This window comes from Centropristis striata, chromosome 19 (assembly GCF_030273125.1).
Source record: "Centropristis striata isolate RG_2023a ecotype Rhode Island chromosome 19, C.striata_1.0, whole genome shotgun sequence".
Lineage (NCBI taxonomy): Eukaryota > Metazoa > Chordata > Actinopteri > Perciformes > Serranidae > Centropristis > Centropristis striata.
The window spans coordinates 33,702,441-33,729,995 of record NC_081535.1 but is presented as its reverse complement, the minus strand read 5'-3'; the positions used below and the strand labels follow the sequence as shown (position 1 = coordinate 33,729,995).

Sequence of the window (27,555 nt, the reverse complement as noted above, 5' to 3'; positions counted from 1 at the left end):
AGTCGCTGCTCAGTTTTCTGAGGTCAGAAAGATACATTTTGTTTTTGTTTTTTGCTAGCCAAAACTAACTACTGCAGCGTACTCTTAACTTTAACACTTATCTGCTCTTACTTTTTAACTAGGCAATGTTTGACTTATGCTTTTTATTATTTTATCTATTTTCTTATCCTGCTGTATCTTATTTTATCTAATTTATATTTTTATTTCTATTTCCCTGTTTTAATTGACTGTTTTTACTGTTTTCAATTGTGTCTTGCTGTTTTTAATGTGTATGTAAAGCACTTTGAATAACCTTGTGTTGAATTGTGCGATACAAATAAACTTGCAGCCTGTGTATGTAACACTCACAGAGAAAGGACGACAGGATCCTCCAGTGATGAAGCTTTCTCCATGTGTGGACTGGCTGCAGTGGCCCCGGAGGCTGAAGGCTTCAGGGTGCTGGTGTGAGTGTGGCTGCCCTCCTCCTCGCTGGCTAAAGGGGCACTGGCTCTGCGTTGCTGGCTGGATGTGTGGGAGCAGGGCTGGGTCTGATCCTGGGAGGGAAACCGGACCGCTTGGTTCCCCCACAAGCTCTGCACCTTAGAGGGGGAAGGGCCGACAGCTGAAACACTGGAGCTATCGGAGATGCAGTCCGTGTCTGCAGGATGGGGACTGCACTCCACCATGCTGTCGGGGGTCACGGGGGTCCCCACCCGGGGGTAGGCGTGGGGCTGGGTGGCGAACGAAGGGCTGCTGAAGTGAGAGGGCGAAGTGAAGCCAGAGGTACGATCTGACTGCCGCTGGTTAGCTGCTGGGTCCAACATCAACACCTACAGACACAAAGTCCAGGTTAGAGATTGAGGCTCCGTTTACATGATGACGGTCTGAACAGAAGACGCAAAAGTGGCGTCTCGTCTTCACTTTTTATTCCTCGTTTAGACGAGCGTTTTCAGGAGGAAATCTGCTGCATACGGTGACGCAAAAGTGTGTGAAATTGGATTGTATGCAGCCAGGCGGCATCACTTAAAGCCATAAGAGCATCTTTGGGCATGTGGAAGTTTTCACTCCACGTATTTTCATCAGCTACTCCTTCCACAAAGTTCTCCACCATCACTAGATCAGCTGTTCTCAACCTTGGGGTCGGGACCCCAAATGGGGTCGCGAGATGATGTCTGGGGGTCACCAAATCATTTTGGAAGTCAGCTCTGTCTCCACTGTGTTAAAGTGTTCAAGGGTTTTAGTGTTTTTGGTCATTTAATGTCTTTTTTTTGGTCATTTTGTGTCTTTTTTTGATCACTTTGTGGTCAATTTGTGTCTTTTTTGGTAATTTTTGAGGTCATTTTGTGTCTTAAATGGTCAATTTGTCTTTTTTTGGTCATTTTGTGTCTTTTTTTTGTCATTTTGTGTCTTTTCTGGTCATTTTGTGTCTTTTTTTTGGTCATTTTGTTTCCTTTTTTGGTCATTTTGTTTCTTTTTTGGTTGAGAACTACTGCTCTAGATCTCCCAGGTCTCGTTCACAGCCGTCTGGCTCCTCCCACCAATCGCTGCATCCAGAATGTGATGGAGGTAATTCCAGATCCTTCTCTGTTCACTAATACTATCTGTACATATCCTGGACATTTGGTGGAAAGACTCCTGTAAGTTTATTAGAGCTGCCAGAGCAGCTTGAAGGTCCCACCATTAGGGATGGGCACCTTTCACATTTGAATCGATACGGTACCGATACCCGGTACCTGGGAATCGGTACCGGTACTCAACGGTACAAATTTTCGGTACTTTTGCGTAACATATTTATTTCTCAAAATATAAACTTTAAAAAATATATCAAAACAATATAAAATCCAGGATGAGCAGTGCTTTATTGTTGAGTGAACGTACATTTTGTAACATGAAGGTTGCAGTGTTATCAAAGAATGCAGAGGAGCTCTCAGGTGGCAAAGCACGGAGGAGAAAAAAAAAAAGTTGCAAGTGCACGTGTGATTTGTTGTGATGACGTCGTAGCTGTGCGGCGCAGCACCGGTCAGACAGTATTGTGGGCATAGCATGATGGAATAAACAAAGTTGAGTCGGGCTGCTCTGTGCACATATCGAGGATGACGCAGGAGTCCGAGGGATTTAATTTCAGCGAGGCAGTTTGGAGTTAAGTGGCAGGTAATATTCCTGAGTTGAAGAGCAGAGTATTAGCGGAGGACCAGAGATGCAGCAGCTAGCTGCTAGCTGCTAATGAAAAGTCTACGGATGAATGGGGAGAGCAAACGGAGTAAGGAAGGTCTAATCTGGAGGCAGACGAAGGCCAAGCCCGGGTAGAGACATTGGAGAGATAGTAGCTGGCGGCTAGAAGACCTAGAGCCGGCTGTTGGTCTCTGTTCCGCGGTGGAAGAGAGCAACAGCTTGTGGCCGCGGTGAGCAGACGGGACCAGACGAGGAGGTAAATACATTTAAAAAAATAGTGCGATCGTCAGCACGCTTGTTAATCAAAGACGTCAAATGAAAACGGGTTGAAATCAATGATCAGTTTAAAGTTAACGCCGTTTAGGTACCGAAACATGGTACCGTTTGATTTTACATGAATCGGTACTCGGGAGTACCGACGGAATTCGGTCGGTACCTATAAAAGTACCGAATTCGGTACCCATCCCTACCCACCATGGAAATAATCCACCATGTTTCTTTATTTCCTGTACTGGAGCATGGATGTGACGTAAACACATACGTGACGTGAGCAGATCAGATCAGAGTTTTGTGTCTTGTCAGTGTAGACGACACGCTACGGAGGAGAGGATTCAACTTTTACACTTTGGAGGGTGGTTTCAGATTTTTGCGTTTTTAAGCCCCCAAAACGCTGTCACCGTCTAAACGAAAGGCACTTCACATAAAATATTTTGTGGTCCTGGTGTAAACGGGGCCTGAGCCAGGCAGTGAACCAATCAGTGATGAGCTGGGCCACGTACCTGTGGTGATGACGGGCTGGATGTAACAGATCCTTCCCAGTCTGAACGTTTACAGTCTGTTCTTTGCTTGTTCTGGTAAATCTCTCTGAGGGACAGACGAGGCTCCTGAGATGGAGTCTATGAGAGACAGAGACGTTCAGACATTCAGGAGGAGAGGTAACAAACTGCCCTACAAAGCAAAAAGGCAATAACTAGGCAGAGTGCAGAACTGAGGAAAAATGACTTTAATCTGGAATCCAAAGCTGCACATAGCAATTGGATTTAAATATATATTTTATATATTTATATTAATTTGATAAACTTTTTATTTATTTTTTTTGCATGTAAAACAGAACAGCATTTTCACTGACATAGGAACTATGAAAATAATAAGAATTAATACAAATTAAAAAAATAATTCAAACAAAATAAAAATTTAGTCTTTTTCCATTCTCAAGTTTGAAAAAAAGTAGAATACGAATCTGGAATCCACAGCTGCACTAAATAGTTTCAATGGTTAGTTTCATGCCTGCCTTGATAACAAGTTTAATATATAAAACACTAAATCAGACACGTCACACATGCCACAATAAACTGTTACTCACAAGACTGATGGAGGCCTCCTGCAGAAGGAGGTAAGCGCCGCTGTCCAGACTGTCCGGTAGAGGGTGATACAGCTCACACTCATTCAGACGCCAATAAGTGAGGCCTAAGAAAGAGAGAGGAAAGAAATGTGATTTATTTTACTTAAATATTACATATCTCAGATATTTCTAACAGTACAGTCCATCTTAAGGGATGAGTCTTTTGATATTGTTTGTTTCTTGCTCTCAACAAATCCTGTGAACAGACCAGGAAAAATATTTAAAAATTACCAGACGTATGCTTTCATTAAATTAAAAAAAGCAAGGTGTTTTATTTTAATTGAACACAAGTTCAATTAATACCAGGTTGTTGAATGGTAGAGTAATGTTGTTGCAGGGATGGGGCTCTGTTGGAGCGAGGGGGGAGGTGATGTTTATGTCTATATTGTATTTGTATTATTGCCGATCATCTATATTTCTGAATGTATGTACTTTGTACACTACCTCTTTATGCATAGACCTCAAAAAAGACTTGGAATTTAAAAAAAGCAAGGTGCATTAGAGCGGTGAAAGAGCAGAAATATGGAAATGCAGTGGGGTGACAGTTTAAATATTTCTTAAGAATCAACGTTGCAAGGTTATTATAGTGAACAAAAACTAACGAAATAACGAAAACTAGAATTGAAAAAACATTTTCGTTAACTGAAATAAAAATAAAAACTAGAGTTTTTAAAAAAACGATAACTAACTGAAACTGTATTTTGTGGTTACAAAACTAACTAAAATTATAGTGAAAATGTCCTTAGTTTTCGTTTTTGTCAACTTTTTTCATTCATAATTCAGTGTATTTATTTGAACATGCAACACATGGTGAATATGTTTACTGAGACTGGGATGTTTACACTAGAACCAAAATTCAAAACACCCAGAACTGTAAGAGTTAATAACCTTATTGGGGCTGAGATGATAAACCAAAGGAAATAAAGGCAAAATTTATTATTACCTCTTTGAATCACGCACCCAATAAATACCCCATTACAAAAAACTAAAACTAACACTAAAACTAATAAAAACTAAACTAAAACTAAGCATTTTCAAAAACTAAAAACTAAACTAAAACTAGAAAACTCACTCTAAAAATTAACTAAAACTAACTGAATTTGAACAAACAACAAAATTAAAACTAAAATTAATGAAAAATCCAAAACTATTATAACCTTGCAACGTTGGTGCTCATTTTATAAAGGAACACAGGTGGGTTTTTTTTTCAGGAAAAGGGGAATAAACATTATTCCTCTTGATAAAACCCTCAGCGGTACAACAGTGCCCCCTTACTGCCACTTGTGGTAACTAAAACAAGGCTTCATTTCTCATAAAAACTGTAATATTGTGTATTGTTTCTGCTCTATCTCAGTCACACTGTCAGTGTTTCCTTCACAGTGTCGGAGCCTTGTTGCTGTGTGTTTTGTCTGACTCAGTGAATTGTTACCTGACGCCTCAGACATCAGGCTGTCACTCCTCCTCAGGGGGAAAGAGCTGCACGACGGCCCGGCCGCTCGCTGCTGAAACGCAATAGAGATGAAGAGTGAATTAGACCCAGCAGAGGAAATCTAATCAGGACAACCACAGCAGACGTAAACATCTAAAAACAAAAACACTACGCTTGCAGGGCAGCGATAAACACAATGTTTTTTATCTGTTATCACTCAGTGAGTCGCACCTGATCCTGGAAGTCTGAGCTCTCCAGGGGGTTTTGTTTGAGGCTGCTAGGCTGCTCCTGGTACTCCAGGATTTGGGATGAAGCTGGTCCTGCTTTGCTCTTTTTGGGCCGGAGTTTCTGCCTCTGGGCCCACGAGGTCAGAAGCTGGCTGGTGCTGCAGACAGAACAAATATTATTATTATATCAGATGAAATATTCGCTAAATCTAAACAGTTTCTGCAGAGATAATCAAGTGGGATTTAAGACTTCTTTAAGGTATAATATTTAACTTTTTGATATTAAAGAGGTGTAAAAATAAAAAGATGTACACTACCGGTCAAAAGTTTTAGAACACCCCAATTTTTCCAGTTTTTATTGAAATTCAAGCAGTTCAAGTCAAATGAACAGCTTGAAAGGGTACAAAGGTAAGTGGTGAACTGCCAGAGGTAAATAAAAAAAGGTAAGCTTAACCAAAACTGGAAAATAATGTACATTTCAGAATTATGCAAGTAGGCCTTTTTCAGGGAACAAGAAATGGGTTAACAACTTAACTCTATGGAGTCTTGGGCTATTTTGTCCATTTTTGAATTCTTTTCATGTCTTTGTAAGTCATTTTGTGTCTTTTTTTGGTCATTTTGTGTCTTTTTTTGGTCATTTTGTGTCTTTTTTTAGTCCTTTAGTTCAACGTAAAATGTGATTTTGAATCTTTTTTTTTTACTTTCAAAACACTATCATGCTCAATAAAGAATTTTAAATGTTGCAAATGTGCATTAATTTCAGAGTACACTGAGACATTAAACTGCATCATTTTCAATTAAATTCTGGAAAAGTTGGTGTGTTCTAAAACTTTTGACCAGTAGTGTATGTTATATACTCATGAGACTGAGAAATGAGAAATCTGTCCTGTCTGTTATATTTGGTTGCCTGTCAATGGCGTCATATTCACTTTGCTGTCTGCCAGAAGTCATCATAAATTTACTTTTTATTCAGTTTCAAGCCACATTTTTACGACCCACCTTCATATTTTTGATGTGATCTGGTTTTTAACTCTATATTCTAACATGATGAAGGATTTTTGAGTCATCAGATGTCTGAATCTAAATATTATCAAAGAAACAAGCTGAGCAAACATTAGTTGCAGCTCAGCTCACAGCCCCTGCAGGACATCCTGTACCCACCAAACCCAATCAAAGAAACAGACTTTTATCCTGAAACTACTTTATTCAGTGTTTTTACTGGTTGTAATCATCAGTGAGTCTGTTTGTTTTGGAGAGGAGGAGACCTCTGTGGATAAAAAAAACCTCCTGAAAGATGAACACCGAAGAATTCCTAACCAGCAAAAGCTTTTGTTATTGATTTGATAGGGAGTCCGCATAGAGGCAGAACATTACATACTGTGTGTTTAAGACTAGCCAAAGTATAAAATATATCAATGTAAACTAGGGCTGGGCGATATGGCCCTAAAAAAATATCACGATATTGCAGGCTAATTTTACAATAACGATATTCTTGCCGGTATTAGGAAATACTTAAAAAGATATGATTTTTTAGTCTGTATGAATAATTAAAATTTAAAAATGTAGTTTAAAGTGCAAATCTCAACAGTTGCCAAATACAAAAATGTTTACTCTTGACTCTTGAGTATGAGCAAATAATAAAAAATAACCATTTAGGGGTTCCGGGGGCATATTTTAATGACATTTTGTAAAGGAGAATAAAGGTTCTTGTATGTTTTATTTAAGGCATCTTATTTTGACAGTCTTCTTGGAAATTCTGTGGTGGATTCTGTTAACACACCGTGCTCTTATTTTGAAAGCTGCATGTGTTTAACGACAGGAAGTAAGTAGCTTTTTGTGATTAAAACAACTTTAACCACTACATCAAGAAGTAGGAACGTTGCCAATATCATGATATGCATTTTTTTAACCATAAAAAAAATATACAGATATTATTGTGAACGATACGATATGGCACACCCCTACTGTAAACCAGTTGAGAGGATATGGTCTAGTATTTTTGACCAACTCCATGACTTTAATGATATTCATAAACATTTTTTGTCAGTACTTTCAAACACAATATAACAGTAATTCCTTTTAATTGTGCTGTTTGTGCCAGCAGCAGGCACTGGTTTGTTTTCAGAGAAAAATCTCTTAAAAGCAGAGGATACAGTGGATCAAATGCCTCATGTACGTAATGTATTCACTTAATCTGAAAAACTGTTGGATGGAAACACACCTCGACACATTTAGAGACCAGCTGGTGACCCCAATGGAGCATTAGCAGCTAAAGAGATAGATATTTTACTGAGGAGTTGGTAGAGACCAAAGACAGAGCTAAAAGAGAGTGAATATGCCATCACACTGTACAATAACAAATAATAGTCTGGTTCATTACATACTGTCTATGCACTTTATGTGTTTTTTATGCACACTGTTCATTGCACCTCATTTGTTTCATAGCATCAACATTTTTATACTGTATATCCATATTTATTCTGCACTGGAATTCTATTCTACTACTTAATACATACTCCTTCTTTAGACACTTTATTTTTTATTGTATTTTTATATTTTATTGCTTGAAGTATGCCTAGGTTGTTCTTTTTATTTAATTGTGTTGTCATTGTCTCTGTGTGTAATGCTGCTGCTACACTGTAATTTCCCAGCTTGGGATAAATAAAGTCTGTCTGTCTGTCTGTCTGTCTGTCTGTCTGTCTGTCTGTCTGTCTATCTATCTATATTTGACTTAGATTCAGAAATAAACCTCCAACTGAATGATAACGTTCCTCCATAAACTGATGAATGTGCAAATAAAAGACTGTTTGTTCACTGTTTGCTGTTTCTGCTTCTTCAAAGTGGTGCACAAAAAGAAGTAATTGCAGGTTATATACTTTGTCAAACACAAACTGTACCAGATAAGCAGCAAAATCTGGATGGAAGAATCAACTGATAAAGACAGAATGACTTTTGAACAGGTCAGGATGTCATGTCATGTGGTCCATGATATATATACACTGGAAAAGTTATCCTACTCCCTCAAAATCCAGACTGACAAATTTTCTAGAATATGGTCTAAATGGACTGGGTATGTTGATCATATAGGCCTAAGATCAGATTTAGTTTGAGTATTTTTTGTTTTTGTCTTGTTGTAATTATCTATGTATATGCATGTCCCTTTATCTTTATTTATTTATTTATTTATTAAAGTGAAACTCCCTCTTATGTTCGAACTGTTCACAATGTTAATACATAAAAATGTTAAAAAATTGGGCCTGGGAAGAAAACTGATATTGATGTTTTTCTATGGATACAGAATGAAAATCCTGATGGTTCTCTTTTCTATGATTTAGTTTTCTTTTCCTTTCTTTGCTTTTCCTATGTATCAGGAACCTGTACATATAAGAGAAATTATGTTTTGTTTTTTAAGAAGGGAAAATATCCTATGTTTTATGTAACCTGTTGGCCTCAATAAAGATAAAATAAAATAAAAAAGAACAGGTCAGGAACAACAGTCCTGGGACTTTTCTAGCCTGTTTTCTCTAAAATGAGATCCAAAAAAAAAACATTGTATTACTAACAGCATTGCCTATGATGGCCTAGAAACAATATTTAAGACTTTTAAACATTCATTTTAAGGCTTTTTTTAATACCATTGAAGACCTCTTGGGGGGGATATGGAGTTTTGCAAGAAATATTCGAATTAATTTTGAACAGGTCAGAAACAAAAGTTCCTGGGACTTTTCTAGCCTGTTTTCTCTAAAATGAGATCCAAAAAAAACATTGAATTACTAACAGCATTGCCTATGGTGGCCTAGAAACAATATTTAAGACTTTTAAACATTCAATTTTTTTTTAATACCATTGAAGACCTCTTGGGGGGGATCTGGAGTTTTGCAAAAAATATTCGAATTAATTTTTAACAGGTCAGAAACAAAAGTTCCTGGGACTTTTCTAGCCTGTTTTCTCTAAAAAGAGATAAAAAAAAACCCATTGTATTACTAACAGCATTGCCTATGATGGCCTAGAAACAATATTTAAGACTTTTAATCAATTTAAGGCTTTTTTAATACCATTGAAGACCTCTTGGGGGGGATCTGGAGTTTTGCAAAAAATATTCAAATTAATTTTGAACAGGTCAGAAACAAAAGTTCCTGGGACTTTTCTAGCCTGTTTTCTCTAAAAAGAGATAAAAAAACAACAACATTGTATTACTAACAGCATTGCCTATGATGGCCTAGAAACAATATTTAAGACTTTTAAACATTCAATTTAAGGCTTTTTTTAATACCATTGAAGACCTCTTGGGGGGGATCTGGAGTTTTGCAAAAAAAAATATTCAGACTCACCCAGAGGTTCTCTGCTGGTTAGTTTCATCCACTCCGAGAGTCCTCTCATGAGCAAAATCCTGCTGGCAACCAATCACAGTTGTCTCTGTGTCTTCCTGGAAGTGAGGGGACCAATGGTGCTTCTCCCTCCTTTCCTCGTCTTCCCCCGGAGACCCAGCAGGTTCCAGACCCGTGTCCCAAGCAGAAAGAGTCCCGTAGCCGCTGCTGAGCACGGTGGTGGCCCGCTCCTCCCCCTGGTTGCCGTTGTCTGATCTCTGGAGCGGAGGTGACGGGGAGCTGAACGGGGTGAGGGCCGGGGCTGCCAGGCCGTCATTGTCACTGGCCAGATGTTTGGGGACTGTGCAGTCACTGGAGATGAGCGGGAAAATATAGTCCTTTGTGTTGGTGCTGGATTTGGTCACCGAAGTTGGAGAGAACTCTGCGTGAGGCTGGATGCTCGACTGGCGGTTCTGGAGCTGGACCAGGGCTTTGATTTCATCCTGAATCAACTGGAAAAAAGCACATTGTTTCAGCGGATAAACATTTATTTTTACATCATGAAATGCAGAATGCACTGAATGCAGACTAACCTGTATTTGGCACTGGTATTGTTCTTGCTGAGCGAGTATTTGCTCTTGGTATTGCTTCTCAACCAGCTGAAACAGATGCAGCCATCGGCCCTGTTGCAGGAAGAAAACTATTTAAGCATCATGTACCATCATGAGTCACATAAAGATGATAAAAACAGCTGTGGCAGAGATATGGTAAACTTTAAGCACAGACAATATACAGTACAGGCCAAAAGTTTGGACACACCTTCTCATTCAATGTTTTTCCTTTATTTTCATGACTATTTACATTGTAAATTCATCAAAACTATCAATGAACACGTGGAATTATGTACTTAACAAAAAAGTGTGAAATAACTGAAAACATGTCTTATATTCTAGTAAGCAAAGGGTGGTTACTTTGAGGAATCTAAAATACAAGACATGTTTTCAGTTATTTCACACTTTTTTTGTTAAGTACATAATTCCATATGTGTTCATTCATAGTTTTGATGCCTTCAGTGAGAATCTACAATGTAAATAGTCATGAAAATAAAGAAAAACGCATTGAATGAGAAGGTGTGTCCAAACTTTTGGCCTGTACTGTACACTGACATTCCTTATTTGCCTTTGACCTGCCTTTTTGTTTTTTGTCATTTACATTTTATTAATATTTATGACGTCACGCTGCCGTCAGCTTCCCTATAAAAGCACTGACTTGAAACTCCTTGAGGCCAGTTTTTGTTTGATGATGATGGACCAAGTAAAACCGGAGATACAGTCAAATATATTTAGTATTAAAATATAGAACTAGATGTTCTTCTCATTTTACGTCTTATATGTTATTAAGGATTCAAAAGGGCCAAAATAGCCCAAAGTTCCAAATTGTTAATCCATAAAAACAGAAGAAAGAAAACACAGAAAATACAAAAAATACAGCTACACTGAAAAAAGAAAATAGTTGAACCAACTTAATTGAATTGTTTCATTTGGTAACACCTAAATGAATTAAGTTCTTTCAAATTAATTTAAAATCAATTGTGTTAATCTAACTTATTAAATTAATTTGAAAGAACTTCATTCATTTAGGTGTTACCAAATGAAACAATTCAATTGAGTTGGTTCTTTTTTCAGTGTATGAACATGTAATGGTGATCTTTGTAAAAAAAAAAAAAAATCCATGACCTTTCTTTTCATCTTTATACTGCAGAGCCTTTTAGTGATTTGACTGCATAATGCTTGAGTGCACATATGCATGTGTGTATGTGTGAGGGGAAGCAGCTGTGCACCACTGTGATAATGATACAATCTCTCATCAGAGCAGGAGAAGTGAAATGCAGAAGAACATACATTCTCTCATGATTTGGCCATATAATAATTTACAAAATACATTTCATAAACGATCAGAAAGGAAAGAGTTTTTCCCAGCAGGTATGCAAGCTTAAAGGCCTGAATCCTGGTGAACTCTGCAGTGAAGTGTCTTTGTGTTGTAGCACATCACAACACAGTTGTCTGCTCCCTGCAAATCACACCCTGTGTCTGAAAAGATCAGCTGCAGTGTGGTTATGTGTGTGTGTGTGTGTATTTGTCTTACTGTCAGGTGTGATGCACACAAAAAAATAAAAGTGACAGCTCAAAAATGAGGCTGGCAGCTGCCAAATGCGGCGCACAAGAACAACTGGCACAGCAGCTAACCCCAGACTTCACCTTTAACGTCATCATTTACACTCTCACTTCCACATTCTACTACAACTGCTGCTGTTCAGGCTCTGTGCTGCTTTACTAACCTCACAATCCTTCCAGATCTCGGGGTCGGTCTCTCCGCTGCTCTGGATCTCCTGCACCAAAGCCCGGAGGGTCTCCAGGGAGCTGGGGTTGATGAATGGGAGGCTCTTCCCTTGTTCAAATGCTTCATCTGTGCTCAAACAAAGACTCCTGCAATAAACCAGATTATATTAATTCACATAATATAGCTAAGTATTGTGATATAAAAAAACAGAATGTATCAAATTCAAAATGAGTGCATACAAAAAACAAAGCTCTCCCAGTTTAAGCATTAGATATCTTGTCTCTGTGCTGTAATTAATTGAATGTATGTCTCATAGGATATAGAAAATCCCAACTTTTTGGGAACTGGGGTTGTAAAAGATATGGATAATATGCATATTCTCGAGCCGGGATTAAACATCATAAATAAACAATATTTGTGTCTTCATAGATTCCGGAGGAGATATTTGAACTGTTTAAGTGATACAATACATTGCTGTGTGATTGTTTGTGTTATTAGCAATCTCTCAGCTTATAGAGATATGTATCACATATATCAGCTTACTTAATATATATAAATGTTAATTAGCAATTAACATTTATATTTTATTATATTAATTTGCAAAAACAGATAAAAGCTTAATATTAAATGTTCAATAGGAATTAACCAACACCAGTTTGTTTAATATTCACACAATACAAAACATACTTATGACAAAAAGAGATAATCATATCAACACCAGTTTGGCTGATATATCCTGACTTGCACACAAAAATACATGATAAGAAAATAAAATAAAACCGCATAATACCTGTTTTGGATTTTTTTTTCTATACCTTAACAAGACTGGACACAGCTGCATACTGCATCTCATCCCATGATTCTTTATATTTAATGTAATGCTATTAAATTAGAATTTACTGTGAAGTTCAGGGGACATTCACAAAACTAAAACAATGATCTATCAAAAGGAATACATTATTTTTTTTAGAAATCATGTTTATGTGGGAGAAAACTTAAATTCCTTTCTAATAAAAGATGAGTCTACTGACCACTGATTTTTTCTGTATTTCAGCACCGAGGAAATACAGCAGGGACGTTAACTTGCTTTGACCGGGGGCCACTTTCACAATATGACAGGAGGCCAGGGACCAGTAAACAAAACATCAATAATATTTATCAAATCAAACGAAAAAAACCCTCCCCTGGCATACAAAAACATGCTTTTTGTATGCACTCTGACACCTGACATGTATTTGATTTGATTTGATTTGAATGATTTATTTCAAATATGCAACAACAATACAATAATAATAATAATGCATCAACAGGAGTCAGCCCTAGTGACTCCTGCACTGATAAGGCCGCCAAGCACTCTATAAAAATGCCACAACATATTTGAAAAGGGGTGGGAAGAAGTAAAAACTTGTTCAATCCCACCCCACTTCTTTAAACAATATTAACAGGTCAGAAATCAAAATCGAAACTCAAACTCAGAACTACCCATTTCCTTCAGACTAATTTCTCATTTTCATGATATCAATTCTATGTATCAACACTTGCATATCTGTACACCGATACACATAGACACACACAAGCGTACGAACGAACACTTGCATATCTACATGTACATGTTAACAAGTAATGAGAATGTACAGTTAAAAAACAGTGCAATTGCATTTTTTCATTGTGAATTAGAAAATAGTGAGGAGACTAGTACCACCTGGCACGATGTCCTGGACCAGATTTGGCATGCAGGTACATTTTTGTTTGTGTTTGTGTTGACTGCACCTGATCTTGTTGCATGCTGGTGTGATGTCCATGGGCCTGCTCGCCACAGTGCCTCCTGTTGTTTGGGAGGTTGTGCGTCTGTCCTCTGAGACGGCCAGCCCCGAGGCCGATGTCCCCTCAGAGGACACCAGGGAGGCCTCGCTCTCCTTACCCACATCCCCGTCAGCACTGACATGGCAATGGCTCAAGGCCCCCGAGCTGGACACATCCTCAGAGATACTGTCATCTGTGGACATGTTTATGGGCCCATGCAGCGGGGGTCAGTCTGACAGCTGGAGACCAGGAGAGGGGAGACAAGAGGCCGTCAGACATGTGATGTGGAGGGTAAACACTGCCAAACTACTGCACATACACTTTTTTACTTTTACGATATAAACTACACTCTCCATACCCATTCTACTGACAATACTGTATATACCGATGTAAAATGTATTCATATTTATACTGTACTTTACATTTTTTATTTTATTTTTTTATTTAACCTTTATTTAACTAGGGAATATCCCATTGAGATTAAGAACCTCTTTTTCTTTAAGGGAGCCCTGGCCAAGAGGCAGCAAACACAGATTACAGTTACATATTTACATAACATGCAGACCTTAAACACGTCATGAGAAACAAGTGCATGTTATGGAATTGGCCTCAATAACTCTTAGTTTGGATTTAAAAGTATTTAAAAAAACTTTACATATCTAATCTATATGGTATATACCGTATTCTTCCAGCTGTTTATTCTGTATATGATGTCTACCATTAGCATTACATGTAATTAAACTCTTCACACTGTATTTTATACTTGACTAGATGCACTACCTACTGCTATGTTTATACAAGGGCTGCAATGATAAGTCAACTAATTGATTAACTAATTAACAGAGATATATCATGTAATGTTAATATTTTCATAATCAACTACTATTTTCAATCTGTTTTATTTTTGTTTTCCACAGCATCCCAATTTATTGGACTCAAGATTGTAGAAAATAATCAACAGCTCAATCCATAATGAAAATTATTGTCTATCCTGGACATATCGGACTATAGCATATAGACCGTATTCATATCATACCTCCAGCTGTTTTTTCTGTATTTAACATCTACTATTTGCATTTTATACTATACGACTGCCTGCCATGTTCAAACGGCTCATACTGTATACTAGAGTTACAAAAGATTTCCTTTTTTATTGTCAATAAAATGTCAGTTTCCTGTGAAAAACATATTACGACGGACTGTTAGTTGCAACTTAAAAATGCAATTCTCATTATTTTTTTGGGTGCCCACTGTATTTAATCCAATGTTCAATTTGTTAGATGAATGATGGAAATAATTTCCTTCATTTATTTACTTATTTTAATTCAACAAGCTATATTATAGCGTATAATAAAAGCAGCAGAATGGCAGAACTTAGTACACTTAAATATCAATTTATTACAATATCATAAACACAATATTCAATATTATTGCATATTGCATAGATTTCTCATATCCTGCAGCCCTATTTACTGTATAAACATGTACTTGTACTTGTGTATTCACATTGTGTACATTGTATTTATTCTGTATTATCATCTGTATATTACTCTGCTTTTAACACGTGTGGTTACATGTTAAATTAATGTTGAATCTCATCAGTCACAACAATAGAAAAAAACAGCTGTTTACAACACAGCTATTACAGTTTAGAATAAACAATCCATGTCATATTTCTACCTTTAAATCTGCTGTAAACATTCAACAAAATATTAACGAACCTTTTCAAAAATTGCCTAAGTCATTTATTTCTCTTAAGTTACATAATTTACACACAGTGTTATTACTATGCTAATAGGCATCGTTTGTTACATCTTTTTTGAGTGAAATGATCAATAAATGTCATATGTTACACTTTTGGTGAAGTTTTTTGTGTTTCCTGCAAAACTTGAAAAAAATTGTTAGGCGATTATTTTAACAGGGTGACGAAATAATAATATATACAAAACATTAGAGAGTTTCAGAAATATTAGTCTATATTCCTGTACTTGCTGTGAACAAGTCATATATTTTTTTCCAAATTCATGTGTACCATAATATTTGATAAGGAACAAACTATTCAATTTCAAGATAAAGGGAGGTAGACATTTTCAAAATGAAAAAGGTTGATTTTTTTTAAAACAGGATTTTACTTTCCTGTAACTTACATTTTTATTTTAAACAATTATTTAATTATATTTCTTTTATTAGTTGTATTTGTTTAACTTATATATGCACCACTGTATGAACATTTTATTTTTTCAAGCCAGTGTGTGAAATATTTTTGCATTATCACATCTTTTCTCTATCTGTCTGTCATGACCTGTATTTCCTGTGACAAGCTTGTCAGAACAAGCCATGTTTGACTGAATAACAACCAGCTTCAACACAATCAACAAGGCACAGACACACAGCTATAATTAGCAATTATACAATTACACAATGCTAGCTTCGTTAGCATCTTTAGCTACGGTGTCAAGCCAGCCAGCAGCCCGATAAAGTTGACTCTCAACTCCGCAGGAGGCTGTGTTAGCAGTAGCTAACATGTTAGCTAGTGCTAACCTAGCACTGACAAGCTATTGGTTAGCCAGCTAGCTAAGTTGAGCTAAGTTGGTTTATTACAGGTTTGTAAGCAGCTCGTAGGCAAGCTGGACAGCGCGGGATACATATTAACACATATAAACAGGCATATAAACACTGTTTTGTATTAGAAAGAATGGCGGAAAAATATTAAATACTAGTTATCATACCCGTTGACTTGTAACATCGTTTCATCCATATTTCTGTGTGAGTAGACGAGCTAGCTAGCTGGTTGCTAGCTGGTTGCTGGTTGGCTACTGCACTGCAGTGATCTCTGGCTGCTGTAACCGTTCACAGCGGCGCGCCCCCATTGGTCGAGCTCCAATCAAAAATACAGCGCTGTGATTGGTCGTCACTCTCACTCCTTCGTTTTGATTGGCTGCGGCGGAGTGGAAGAGGAGCACACATCTGGATGGGACAAAAGCTGACTGAGAGGAAAAGCCACAGACACAAATCGTCTGTTAAATCAGCTATTCTCAACCTTGGGGTCGGGACCCCAATTGGGGTCGCGAGATGATTTCTGGGGGTCGCCAAATCATTTAGGAAGTCAGCTCTGTCTCCACTGTGTTAAAGTGTTCATGTGTTAATGTGTTTTAGTCTTTTTGGTCACTTAATGTCTTTTTTTTGTCATTTTGTGTGTTTTTTGGTCATTTTGTGGCATTTTTTTTTTGTCTTTTTTTTTTATCCTTTTGTGTCTTTTTTTTTTATCATTTTGTGGCCAATTTGTGACTTTTTTGGTCATTTTGTTTCTTTTTTTGGTCATTTTGTGTCTTTTTTTAGTCATTTTGTGTCTATTTTGGTCATTTTGTCTTTTTTTAGTCATTTTGTGTCTTTTTTGGTCTTTTTGTGTCTTTTTTAGTCATTTTGTGTCTTTTTTGGTCATTTTGTTTCCTTTTTTAGGTAATTTTGTTTCTTTTTTGGGTGATCTGAAGTGAGCAGGGGTCGCGGACAACATGCATGTTAAATTGGGGGTCGCGACTCAAAAAGGTTGAGAACTACTGTGTTAAATAATCGCCTAAGTCATTTTTTGTCAAATTGTTTTTTTATTTTTTTTTGCCTAAATCATCTCCTCATGATCAGATCATGTGATTTTACCCCTTTAAGATCATCACTTCTTTGACAATTTGCCACATTCATGTTCATCAGATAAGAACCCAGCAAAGAAGAGCTAGAGGGAGATTGTTTAGTTATCAGTTTAGTTTATCAGTGTTTTATTGTTGACACAAATATTGGTAACGCTTTACTCTAAGGTGTCTACACAAGAGTGACATGAGCGTGTCATAAACATGACATGGGATGTGTCATGAACATTAATGACACTTTGAAGTAACATTAATGCTCATGATACTTGTCATGTCATGTTTCTGACAGGCTTGTGTGACTCTTATGTAGACACCTTCAAAATAAAGTGTTACCATATCTTGCTTAAGTCACAAAGGCATGTTCAAAAAATTGCCTAAGTCATTTATTTCTCTTAAGTTACATCATTTACACACAGTGTTATTACTATTTTACATCCTTTTTGAGTGAAATGATCAATAAATGTTATATGTTACACTTTTGGTGAAGTTTTTTGTTTCCTGCAAAACTTGAAAAAATGAGTTAGGCGATTATTTTAACAGGGTGACGAAATAATATATACAAAACATTAGAAAGTTTCAGAAATATTAGTCTATATTCCTGTACTTGGTGTGAACAAGTCATATATTTTTTCTAACTTCATGTGTACCATAATATTTGATAAGGAACAAACTATTCCATTTCAAGATAAAGAGAGGTAGACATTTTCGAAACGGAAAAGGTTGATTTTTTTTAAAACAGGATTTTACTTTCCTGTAACTTAAATTTTTATTTTTAATAATTATTTATTTTATTAGTTGTATTCGTTTAACTTATATATGCACCACTGTATGAACATTTTACATGTAAAAATATAGTATTATAGTAGTTATGTATATTATATAATGTAATTATAATGAAACAATAATTGAACAATAAATATTAATTTAAAAAAATCGTAATATAAAAAAATACAAATAGTTTGTATTGTTCTATCTTTTTGCACAATTAAGTGCAAGTTTCTCTAATTTGTTGTACTATTTGTGGCCCTTTTTATAATAAATATTCATCTAAAATGGGCCATTCTGTATAGAGTACCTTTACTTTTGGTACTTTAAGTATGCTAAGATGCCATTATGTTTGTACTATTACTCGGCATGGAGTTTCAAGTCAGAAGAAACATTTTGATTACTTTTAATCGTACAGTATTTCTACACTGTAGAATTGCCACTTTTACTTGTGTAAAATATTAGAGTACTTCCTCCACCTCTGCTTCTGTACATACATGGTGTAAATTATTCTTATATTATTTAATGACTTTAATGGGTCATAACATATGAAAACTTTCTTCCTCCTTTCTTTTGCCAGTTCTAGGATGAAAAAACACTTTTATCCATGGGGCTTTACAATTTGCCAATCATTCACTTATTTTCACACACAGAAGAACATCTGGAGGGATTTGAGGTTCTTGTCACACAGCAAAGACAGCAAATAAAAGAATCCCTGCATCTTCAAATCACTGTAGGAAAATAGATTGGGAAGACATACACTACTGGTCAAAAGTAGTGTAAAAACACCCCAATTTTTCCAGTTTTTTATTGAAATTCAAGCAGTTCAAGTCAAAAGAACAGCTTGAAAGGGTCCAAAGGTAAGTGGTGAACTGCCAGAGGTAAATAAAAAAGGTAAGCTTAACCAAAACTGAAAAATAATGTACATTTCAGAATTATACAAGTAGGCCTTTTTCAGGGAACAAGAAATGGGTTAACAACTTAACTCTATGGAGTCTTGGGCTATTTTGTCCATTTTCTAATTCTTTTCATGTCTTTGTACGTCATTTTGTGTCTTTTTTTTGGTCATTTTGTGTCTTTTTTTGTCATTTTGTGTCTTTTTTTTAATCATTTTGTGTCTTTTGGTGTCTTTTTTTGGTCATTTTGTGTCTTTTTTTGGTCATTTTGTGTCTTTTTTTGGTCATTTTGTGTCTTTTTTGGTCATTTTGTGTCTTTTTTAAGTCATTTTGTGTCTTTTTTGGTCATTTTGTGTCTTTTTTTAGTCATTTTGTGTCTTTTGGTGTCTTTTTTTAGTCCTTTAGGCCAACATAAAATGTGATTTTGAATCTTTTTTTTACTTTCAAAACACTATCATGCTCAATAAAGAATTTTAAATTTTGCAAATGTGCATTAATTTCAGAGTACACTGAGACATTAAACTGCATAATTTTCAATTAAATTCTGGAAAAGTTGGGGTGTTCTAAAACTTTTGACCAGTAGTGTACATGCTCATCAAAACTAGATAATGAAAGTTCAATATGCACTGAATCACACAATGACAACTCTATTGAAAATACAATTTATTACACTGAGTAATAAATACATACAAAGATGCAAGTAACAGCATTTTCCTTTTTTTTTTCTTTTATACCAAAACCAACCTCAACATGAATGAACCGATGCATATGGCACATCTTTGCCCCTCGCGCACGCACTCACTCTGTCATGTGTGTTTTTTTAAGGGTCTGAAAAACAGACCAAAATACTATCAAAAACAAGTCCTTTCCATCTACCCCTGTACAAGCCATGCACTGTCTACAGTTAACCCCCGGGCCCGTTCGCATGCATAAATCAATGGTTTTAAATATGAAGTCAAAATTAAGATCCCAAAAGTGGGGCATAAAAACACATGATACCCTCTCATGAATTCCAGTAACCCACACATGATTTAAATGATCCTCCAGGAGTCATTGAATTTTTTTCTCTCTCTCTCTCTCTAGGAGCTTGCTTTTCCCATCCTTTGTTCATTTACTTCCTCTTCTTGAAGGAAATGCCATGCAAGTTGTTGTTTTTTTTTTCGTGAGACGCACACTGTTCGTTCTTCTTCTTCTTCTTCTTGCAGGGAGGAATGTGTGTTTGTAGCTAGGAGCGCGCATTTCTCTCCGTCTCAGCCAAGCATTCACGCACCAACCCTCTGGCATGGATTATTCCTTTGAAGAAGAAGGACAAATACAGTTTAGATTAACACACTTTATTATACTGTGTGTTTTGCACATGGGTTGTTCTGCATATTTAGTGGTGGAAGAAGTATTGAGATCCTTTTTCTTTTCAGTAAAATTACTAATACTGCACTGTGAAAATACTCCATTACAGGTCTAAGTCCTGCAACCTTGTTAAAGTTAATATATCAGCTAAATGCAATTAAAGTACTAAAAAAACTGCCATTTATTTAACTAATAGAAAGTAGCCCTCAAATTGCTCATCTTCACAAGTCTGTTTCTTGCACATCTGCACATTGCATTTTTTATCTATACTAGGTAGTAACTCTCCATTTAGGGGTATCAGCTCTGCAACGAACATGTGTCAGTGATTTTATATATGCGTATGGCGTTTCTTTGAACTGTGTTTTATTAGATATTTATTGGGTCTTATTATGTTATCGTTGTGTACCTTGTCTTGTATCGTTGTGTACCTTGTCTTGTGTGTCCTGCTGCAAAACAAATCTCCCTAAAGTGATTCTGAAGTATGAAAAAAAAGTACTGATTGTACCGTGTCTTTAAGATGTAGTGGAGTAGAAGTAAAAAGTTTCATAAAATGTAAATACCCAGGTCATGTTCAAGTACATGAAATAAATGCAGGTGCAGGTGCTTATAAAGGTTTACCTCTTTTCAGTCTCTCCATTGCACTCTTACTTCCAGCATATGTGGGCCTGATCTCCTTCCCGAGCTCTTCGATGATGGCCAGCAGCTCTGCATATTTGTTCTGAGGCACTTGGCTGCCGGTGGAGCCCTGACGGCACAGCAAACACAACAAGATGAGCCAGGTTCAACACATTTCACATGGTTTTTTGGTATGCAGAAGGAACTTTTAATACAGAAAACTTTATAGTGACAAAAAAAAGAGATCTCTCTGAGCATAAATAAGGGATGCAAAACTTAAACTATATTTAAATGCAACATAAAATACTCTTAAAGGAGGAAAAACAAGCAAGCACAGACACTGAATAATATAGTGATTAGTAATATTTTATTTAATTACAATTTCTCATGAATTCCTTAGAGGCCCACTATAGAACTATTTTGTCAATAAGTTAAGTTTTAATTTGAGTTGGAGCCCAGCACTTAGTCTTATAGCTTAACTATAGTCCTAAATCTGTTATTAAAAAATGTGTGGACACATATTTATATTTATATACATGTGTATAAGGGCTTAGAACTATATGATATGAATTTATGAAGACCATTCCCATACTCAATTGCAGCAATTTTTTAACCTTTTTTTATCTCAAGAATAGATCAAAAATGGTCAAAACTTCCTCCAGAATACCACAATAAGACACTAAGACCTGGAGGAACGCCATAGAAAAATCCATCCTGTGATTTGGTCTCAAAACCTTTTGACATTTTCTAGATTTCTGTATTTTCGGCAATTGTATGGCAAGCACTTAGAAACACCCTTATTGTTAATATAGTGTGGAAAAATATACATTTATTAATTTATTTAAATAGAAAAATCACTATAGAAAAGTTTAAAAATAAAGGCTATATCGCAAGAATAAGGACATCCCTCCTGCAGTATACACCTCACCTAGCGGTAACCTCCCCTAGAGGTAACCTCACCTAGCGGTAACCTCACCTAGCGGTAACCTCACCTAGTGGTAACCTCACCTAGCGGTAACCTCACCTAGCGGTAACCTCACCTAGCGGTAACCTCACCTAGCGGTAACCTCACCTAGCAGTAACCTCACCTAGCGCTAACCTCACCCAGTGGTAACCTCACCCAGCGGTAACCTCAACTAGTGGTAACCTCACCTAGTGCTAACCTCACCTAGTGCTAACCTCACCTAACAACAGAAACACAGAGCTAATGGAAAAATGGCGAACGTCAGGGAGACGAAAATCCTGAATATCTCAAAAAGAAAAAGAGAGGGTACCATGAAAGTTACATTGAGTTCGGCTTCATAGAAGCAATGGACAATGGGAGGTCACCAGGGTTTACAATGGTAAAAATGTGGGTCCCTCAAGAAAAAGGTTGGGAACCCCTGATCTAGTTTAAATGATAAACATTTGTAGCTTTAAAAAGCCTGCTACAGCCTCTTAAAGACAGTAATGTCTGCCAAGATTGCCAACGGCCCAGCAAATCTGCTTTTACCAGTGATGTGAAGTACTAGTCAGCTTTGGTTAATCTCATTTCTATTCACATATGGAGAAATTGAAAGTGAAACAGAAGTATATTACCTGTGAGAATCCCAGAGATGGAGGTCCATAGTCACTCAGGAGCGGCCTGTAGGACTGCAACGTGGCCAGGTTAGCTGCTGAGGGAGACTGGAGGCTTCCAACTGTTCACAAAGTACAAGATGACATCAGTAAAAACAGATTTATCTACATCAGAGGTGTCAAACTCTGGCCCGTGGGCCAAATTTGGCCCGCAGTATAATTATATTTGGCCCACGAGGAAATACCAAATGACAACCAGAGCTGGCCCGCCAGTATTATACAGCGCAAATAATACTACAAATCCCAGAATGCTCTGCTGGTGTTTTGGCTTGAACACAGTAGATCAGTGTGGAGCAAACTGAGCAACAATTAAAGTTGTCTTTATGCACTTTTTCTTGCTAGTCCAAGGCTTGAATGGTTGCACATTCATTGAAGGATATTATTATTAGTCATTTGGTTTATTATTGTTATTTTATTCTTACATTTATTTTTAGCCTGTGGAAAAAGATTACTGTTAAATTTAAATTTAAAGAAGGCCGCATATAAAATAAAGGGACATACGATTTTTATTTAAATTTTATTTAAGAAATGAATGCCGTTGATGTGTTTGTTTGTTTTATTTGATATTCGATTTTGCATGTTTGCAATATTAAGTTATATCAAGCTTTGCTTGTTCCATTTCGTTTGAACTTGTTTAGGTCAATTTTTTCAATAAATATCAATATTTTTAAATTCTGGCATTACTACCTTAATAATATATATTTTTTAACATAATTTCTTAGAGTAAGCTACATTTTTACTTGTAATATAGTATTTTTAAATTTAGCTATCACTACTTCCCTTAAATAAAAAGACAAATACTTAAAGAATACTTTTACATTTTCTTGAAGTAAGATTTTGAATGCAGAATTTTACCTAAAAACATTTTTTATTAAATCTAGATATCACAATTTCTACTTAAAATATCTCAATATTTAATTCCACAGACTATTTTGAAATGTTCTTACTGTAAGCTGAAGTTTAATATGCAACATATAATTTTAAATTTAAGATTTCCAGTAAGATTTTGAATGCAGAATTTTACCTAAAAACATTTTTTTATTAAATCTAGATATCACAATTTCTACTTAAAATATCTTATTTAATTCCACAGACTATTTTGAAAATTTCTTACTGTAAGCTGAAGTTTAATATTTTTAAATTTAAGATATCACAATTTGTCCCAAAACAAAAGATGCCAACACTTCCGTCTAATAAGATTTTGAATGCAGAATTTTACCTAAAACATTTTTTATTAAATCTAGATATCGCAATTTCTACTTAAAATATCTTATTTAATTCCACAGACTATTTTACCTAAAAACATTTTTTATTAAATCAAGATATTTTAAGTAGAAATTGTGATATCTAAATATTTAATTCCACAGACTATTTTGAAATTTTCTTACTGTAAACTAAAGTTCAATAAGCAACATATAATTTCTAAATTTAAGATATCACAATGTGTCCCAAAACAAAAGACGCCAACACTTCCTTCCAGTAAGATATAATAGTAAAAATAGTAAAATATATTATTTAATTCCACAGACTATTTTGAAATTTTCTTACGGTAAGACAAAGTTTAATATGCAACATATAATTTTTAAATTTAGCAATCAATACTTAATTCGACCACTGACAAATACTTTTAAATTTTCTTGAAGCAAGATTTTGAATGCGGAATTTTACCTAAAAACATTTTTTATTAAATCTAGATATCACAATTTCTACTTAAAATATCTTATTATCCAATTCCAGACTATTTTTTAAATTTCCTTACTGTAATCTGAAGTTTAATAAGCAACATGTAATTTTTAAATTTAAGATATCGCAATTTCTACTTAAAATATGTTATTATTTAATTCCACAGACTATTTTTTTAAATGTTCTTATTGTAAGCTGAAGCTAAATATGCAACATATAATTTTGTAGAATTTTACCTAAAAATTTTTTTGTTAAATTTAGATATCACAATTTCTACTTAAAATATCGTATTGTTTAATTCCACAGACTAAGTTTAATATGCAACATATAATTTTTTAATTTAGCAATCACTATTTCTCCTAAAAACATTTTTTTATTAAATCAAGATATTTTAAGTAGAAATTGTGATATCTAAATATTTAATTCCACAGACTATTTTAAAATTTTCTTACTGTAAACTAAAGTTTAATAAGCACCATATAATTTCTAAATTTAAGATATCACAATGTGTCCCAAAACAAAAGCCGCCAACACTTCCTTCCTTCCTTCCAGCAGCAGCAGCGAGCCTCGGTCGGCAGCAGGGTTTTGTCCTCCACCCTCGCCGCTCCCCTGCTGCTTTGTTCGGCTGTAATTTCCCGCCTCGGACGCGAGATGTCCTCGAAGAGTCATAAAAAAATTCAGAGGCAGATCAATCAGCAGCTCCGACCGAGGAGCATCATGGAGGAAACGGAACAAGGCTGGCTCAAGAAGACACAAGTGATACATTTTTGTCACCGTGTAACGGCAGCCGCCCGGCGGGAACGGGACCCCGCGCGACGGATAATCGCGTCAACGGTCGTTTTCTCACCCCAACGGTCGTTCTCCGCCAACGGTTATCGCGGATGCCGCTCTTTTACATTAGTAATAATGGCGGATATGAATTAGCCTAGCTCCCAGGATCTGACCCTATATATATAACTGGACAAAAACTACACACACGGTCTTTCTCCAGGTATTCTCCGAGACCCCGAATTTAACACTCGATTTAACGGACGGATACTTTGATTTTCCGCCGTTTTTTCTCCTTACCCTGGTTCCCAGAAGTTCCCGGAATGTGCTGATGGACATTGGGTTTATAAGACATTCCCAAAGACATTGTAAATTAAAGAAATAAAAATGACCCGAAATTCAGTGAAGCGTCTGTCTCTCACTTTTTGTTTACAACAGCGGCACCGGCAAATATGGCCGTCACTTTATATTGACACCCACTATGCTTTCTAACACTGCTACTATCCATTGCGGGTTATCAAGAGAGGAGAAAAACACGGTTAAAACGTGATTTTGACGATAAAATGACCGTTTTCACACGCGGTTTTTAAGACGCATTTAACACATTTAACACATTTGATCAACGCGAAGCTAAAAGCACCGCTTTAAACTGCACTTTTTACACACTTGGTGGAAAAAAAACCATGTTTGTAAAGTGACTTTTTTTTTTTTCCTTCACATTTTTAAAGTACATTTTTTACACATTAAAAGAAGCAACGTTTAAAAGTCACCAGGCGACTTTTTTTTTTTTTTTTACACCCTAACCCTAACCCTAAACTACACTTTTCACACACTTGGTGGAAAAAAAACATGTTTGTAAAGTGACTTTTTTTTTTTTTCCTTCACATTTTTAAAGTACATTTTTTTACACATTAAAAGAAGCAACGTTTAAAAGTCACCAGGCGACTTTTTGAGCGTTTGTATTGAATTTAAAGTTAAAACTGACCGCGTTAATTGAGTTAAATGCGTTTGTTTAAGGTAAATAAACGACTTTTACACTGAAAATAGAGAACAAGAGCCGGTTTGTAGATACCTGTCTTTGTCTGTGGGGGCGCATCCATTGTTTCCTGTCGCATGTATATGAATGAATAGAGCTTTTTCTACATTAAACAATAAAGAAAAGTGCTTTTAAAATAAAAGTTGATAAAGGAGCCTGTTGTTCTGGAGGCATGTGGATGTGTGTCCGCTCCTCTTCCACTCACATAAAGAGTTAAATCCTCAGTGTGTCCCATCAGGAGCTCTTTGACCACATGGTTGGACACACACTGGCCCAATCCCAGACCAGTGTCATGACCTTTGACCCTTTTGGAGCAGTGGGATGGCCCCCAGGAATGAGCAGAGGTCTCCTCTGAGAGAAAGGAGTCACAAAAGTGGTGGCAAAATGTACTATTTGGCATATATATCCCTATATTACGAGTGGTTTTGCCACCTAAACTGCAATATATTATCACACATATATATCCTTATATATATATATATATGGAGAAACAGGTTTATAACATTTAAAAACCCTAGTAAAATTAGCATATGTACATATATAAACATATTAACATGTTTTTTTAATGAAATAAATAAATGTAGTTCTACAAAAACGTGTAAATACATTTAAAATATTTATTGATTTGTCTCTGTTTTCAGGATTTTTTTTTGGTGATTATTTGTAAAACAGAATATGATTGTTCTGTATAATTGAAAAATCACAAATAAAGTGTTAAAAAAATAATATATATATATATATATTTATTGTCCTGTTTAATTATAAACGTTGAATTATTCGTGCATTTAATTACATTTATTCTGTATTTATATATCTATAATCAGCATTTTCTGTACTTATTTCTTCATCTATTCCTTTATTTGTACACTCATTTTTTTAAACGTTTGGTTATACATTTCTGTATAAATTAATACATTTTAAATAAAAGCAATAAGCTTTTATTTAAAATGTATTAATTTCCGTATTTTAGTTTTTATTTCAACATAAATTTCCATAGTCGAGTAGTTATGCATTTACTTATCAATTTCTGTATATATACATTTCCATATTCAGTTATTTCTGTATGTATTTCTACATTTATCTATTTATTTCTACATTTTTTCCATATCCATTTATTCCTTTATTTATAGATTAAATTATGATTTTCCAAAATTATGTCACTATACCATTTCTTTATTCATTATTTTTGTTTCCCCATCTTCCATAATCTGTATGCATCTGTGTATTTAAACTAACAGTACCAGGAGGTAGAAGTATACCAAGCTTTATTGAGCATCACACTCATTCATTTACAAGTCACGTTGAATTTTTGTACAACTTTTGTCAGTAGTGCAACTCGTGCAATGATGAAAGGAGGAAAAAACAAATAAAAAAAGTCCTTCAAGTGTTTCAACTTCTGAAGAGCCGATGTGCCACGACGGCGTTTCAAAAAACAATGTTACAGAGTCAGCAGCCCGCCCATTTATATAGAACATCTCAAAAAGACTGAATGAAAACAGGAAGTTGTTGGCTTATATATGCTGGACAT

The 27,555-nt window shown here is 35.7% G+C and overlaps 2 protein-coding genes across 5 annotated transcripts in view; both read right to left on the bottom strand.

The window, feature by feature from the left end:
* The window catches only part of LOC131992079 (M-phase phosphoprotein 9), a 40,889-nt gene extending 24,404 nt beyond the window's left edge, over positions 1–16,485 (bottom strand). For 2 of the 3 annotated variants that reach the window (XM_059357467.1, XM_059357470.1), the window contains exons 1-10: positions 16,389–16,485; positions 13,627–13,898; positions 11,855–12,002; positions 10,110–10,199; positions 9,541–10,028; positions 5,214–5,367; positions 4,983–5,055; positions 3,515–3,618; positions 2,931–3,047; positions 349–809 (exon numbers count right to left, since the gene is read on the bottom strand). In XM_059357467.1, coding sequence (XP_059213450.1) covers positions 349–809; positions 2,931–3,047; positions 3,515–3,618; positions 4,983–5,055; positions 5,214–5,367; positions 9,541–10,028; positions 10,110–10,199; positions 11,855–12,002; positions 13,627–13,862 — 1,871 coding nt within the window. In that variant the 5' untranslated portion in view covers positions 13,863–13,898; positions 16,389–16,485. The remainder of the gene's footprint in view (positions 1–348; positions 810–2,930; positions 3,048–3,514; positions 3,619–4,982; positions 5,056–5,213; positions 5,368–9,540; positions 10,029–10,109; positions 10,200–11,854; positions 12,003–13,626; positions 13,899–16,388) is intronic. The other variant, XM_059357469.1, reaches the window with a different exon arrangement.
* A 3,122-nt stretch (positions 16,486–19,607) lies between these two features.
* Positions 19,608–26,318, bottom strand: LOC131992093 (cyclin-dependent kinase 2-associated protein 1). Of its 2 annotated transcripts, none has more exons than XM_059357490.1 (4): positions 26,064–26,318; positions 22,502–22,602; positions 20,927–21,053; positions 19,608–20,254 (listed from the first exon to the last, which is right to left on the bottom strand). In XM_059357490.1, the coding sequence occupies exons 1-4, from the start codon at positions 26,104–26,106 to the stop codon at positions 20,187–20,189; spliced, it is 339 nt and encodes a 112-aa protein (XP_059213473.1). In that variant the 5' UTR covers positions 26,107–26,318; the 3' UTR covers positions 19,608–20,186. The 2 variants fall into 2 exon arrangements, with proteins under 2 accessions (XP_059213473.1, XP_059213472.1); XM_059357489.1 differs by lacking the exon at positions 26,064–26,318 and adding an exon at positions 25,292–25,446.
* Between the last annotated feature and the right edge of the window lie 1,237 nt (positions 26,319–27,555).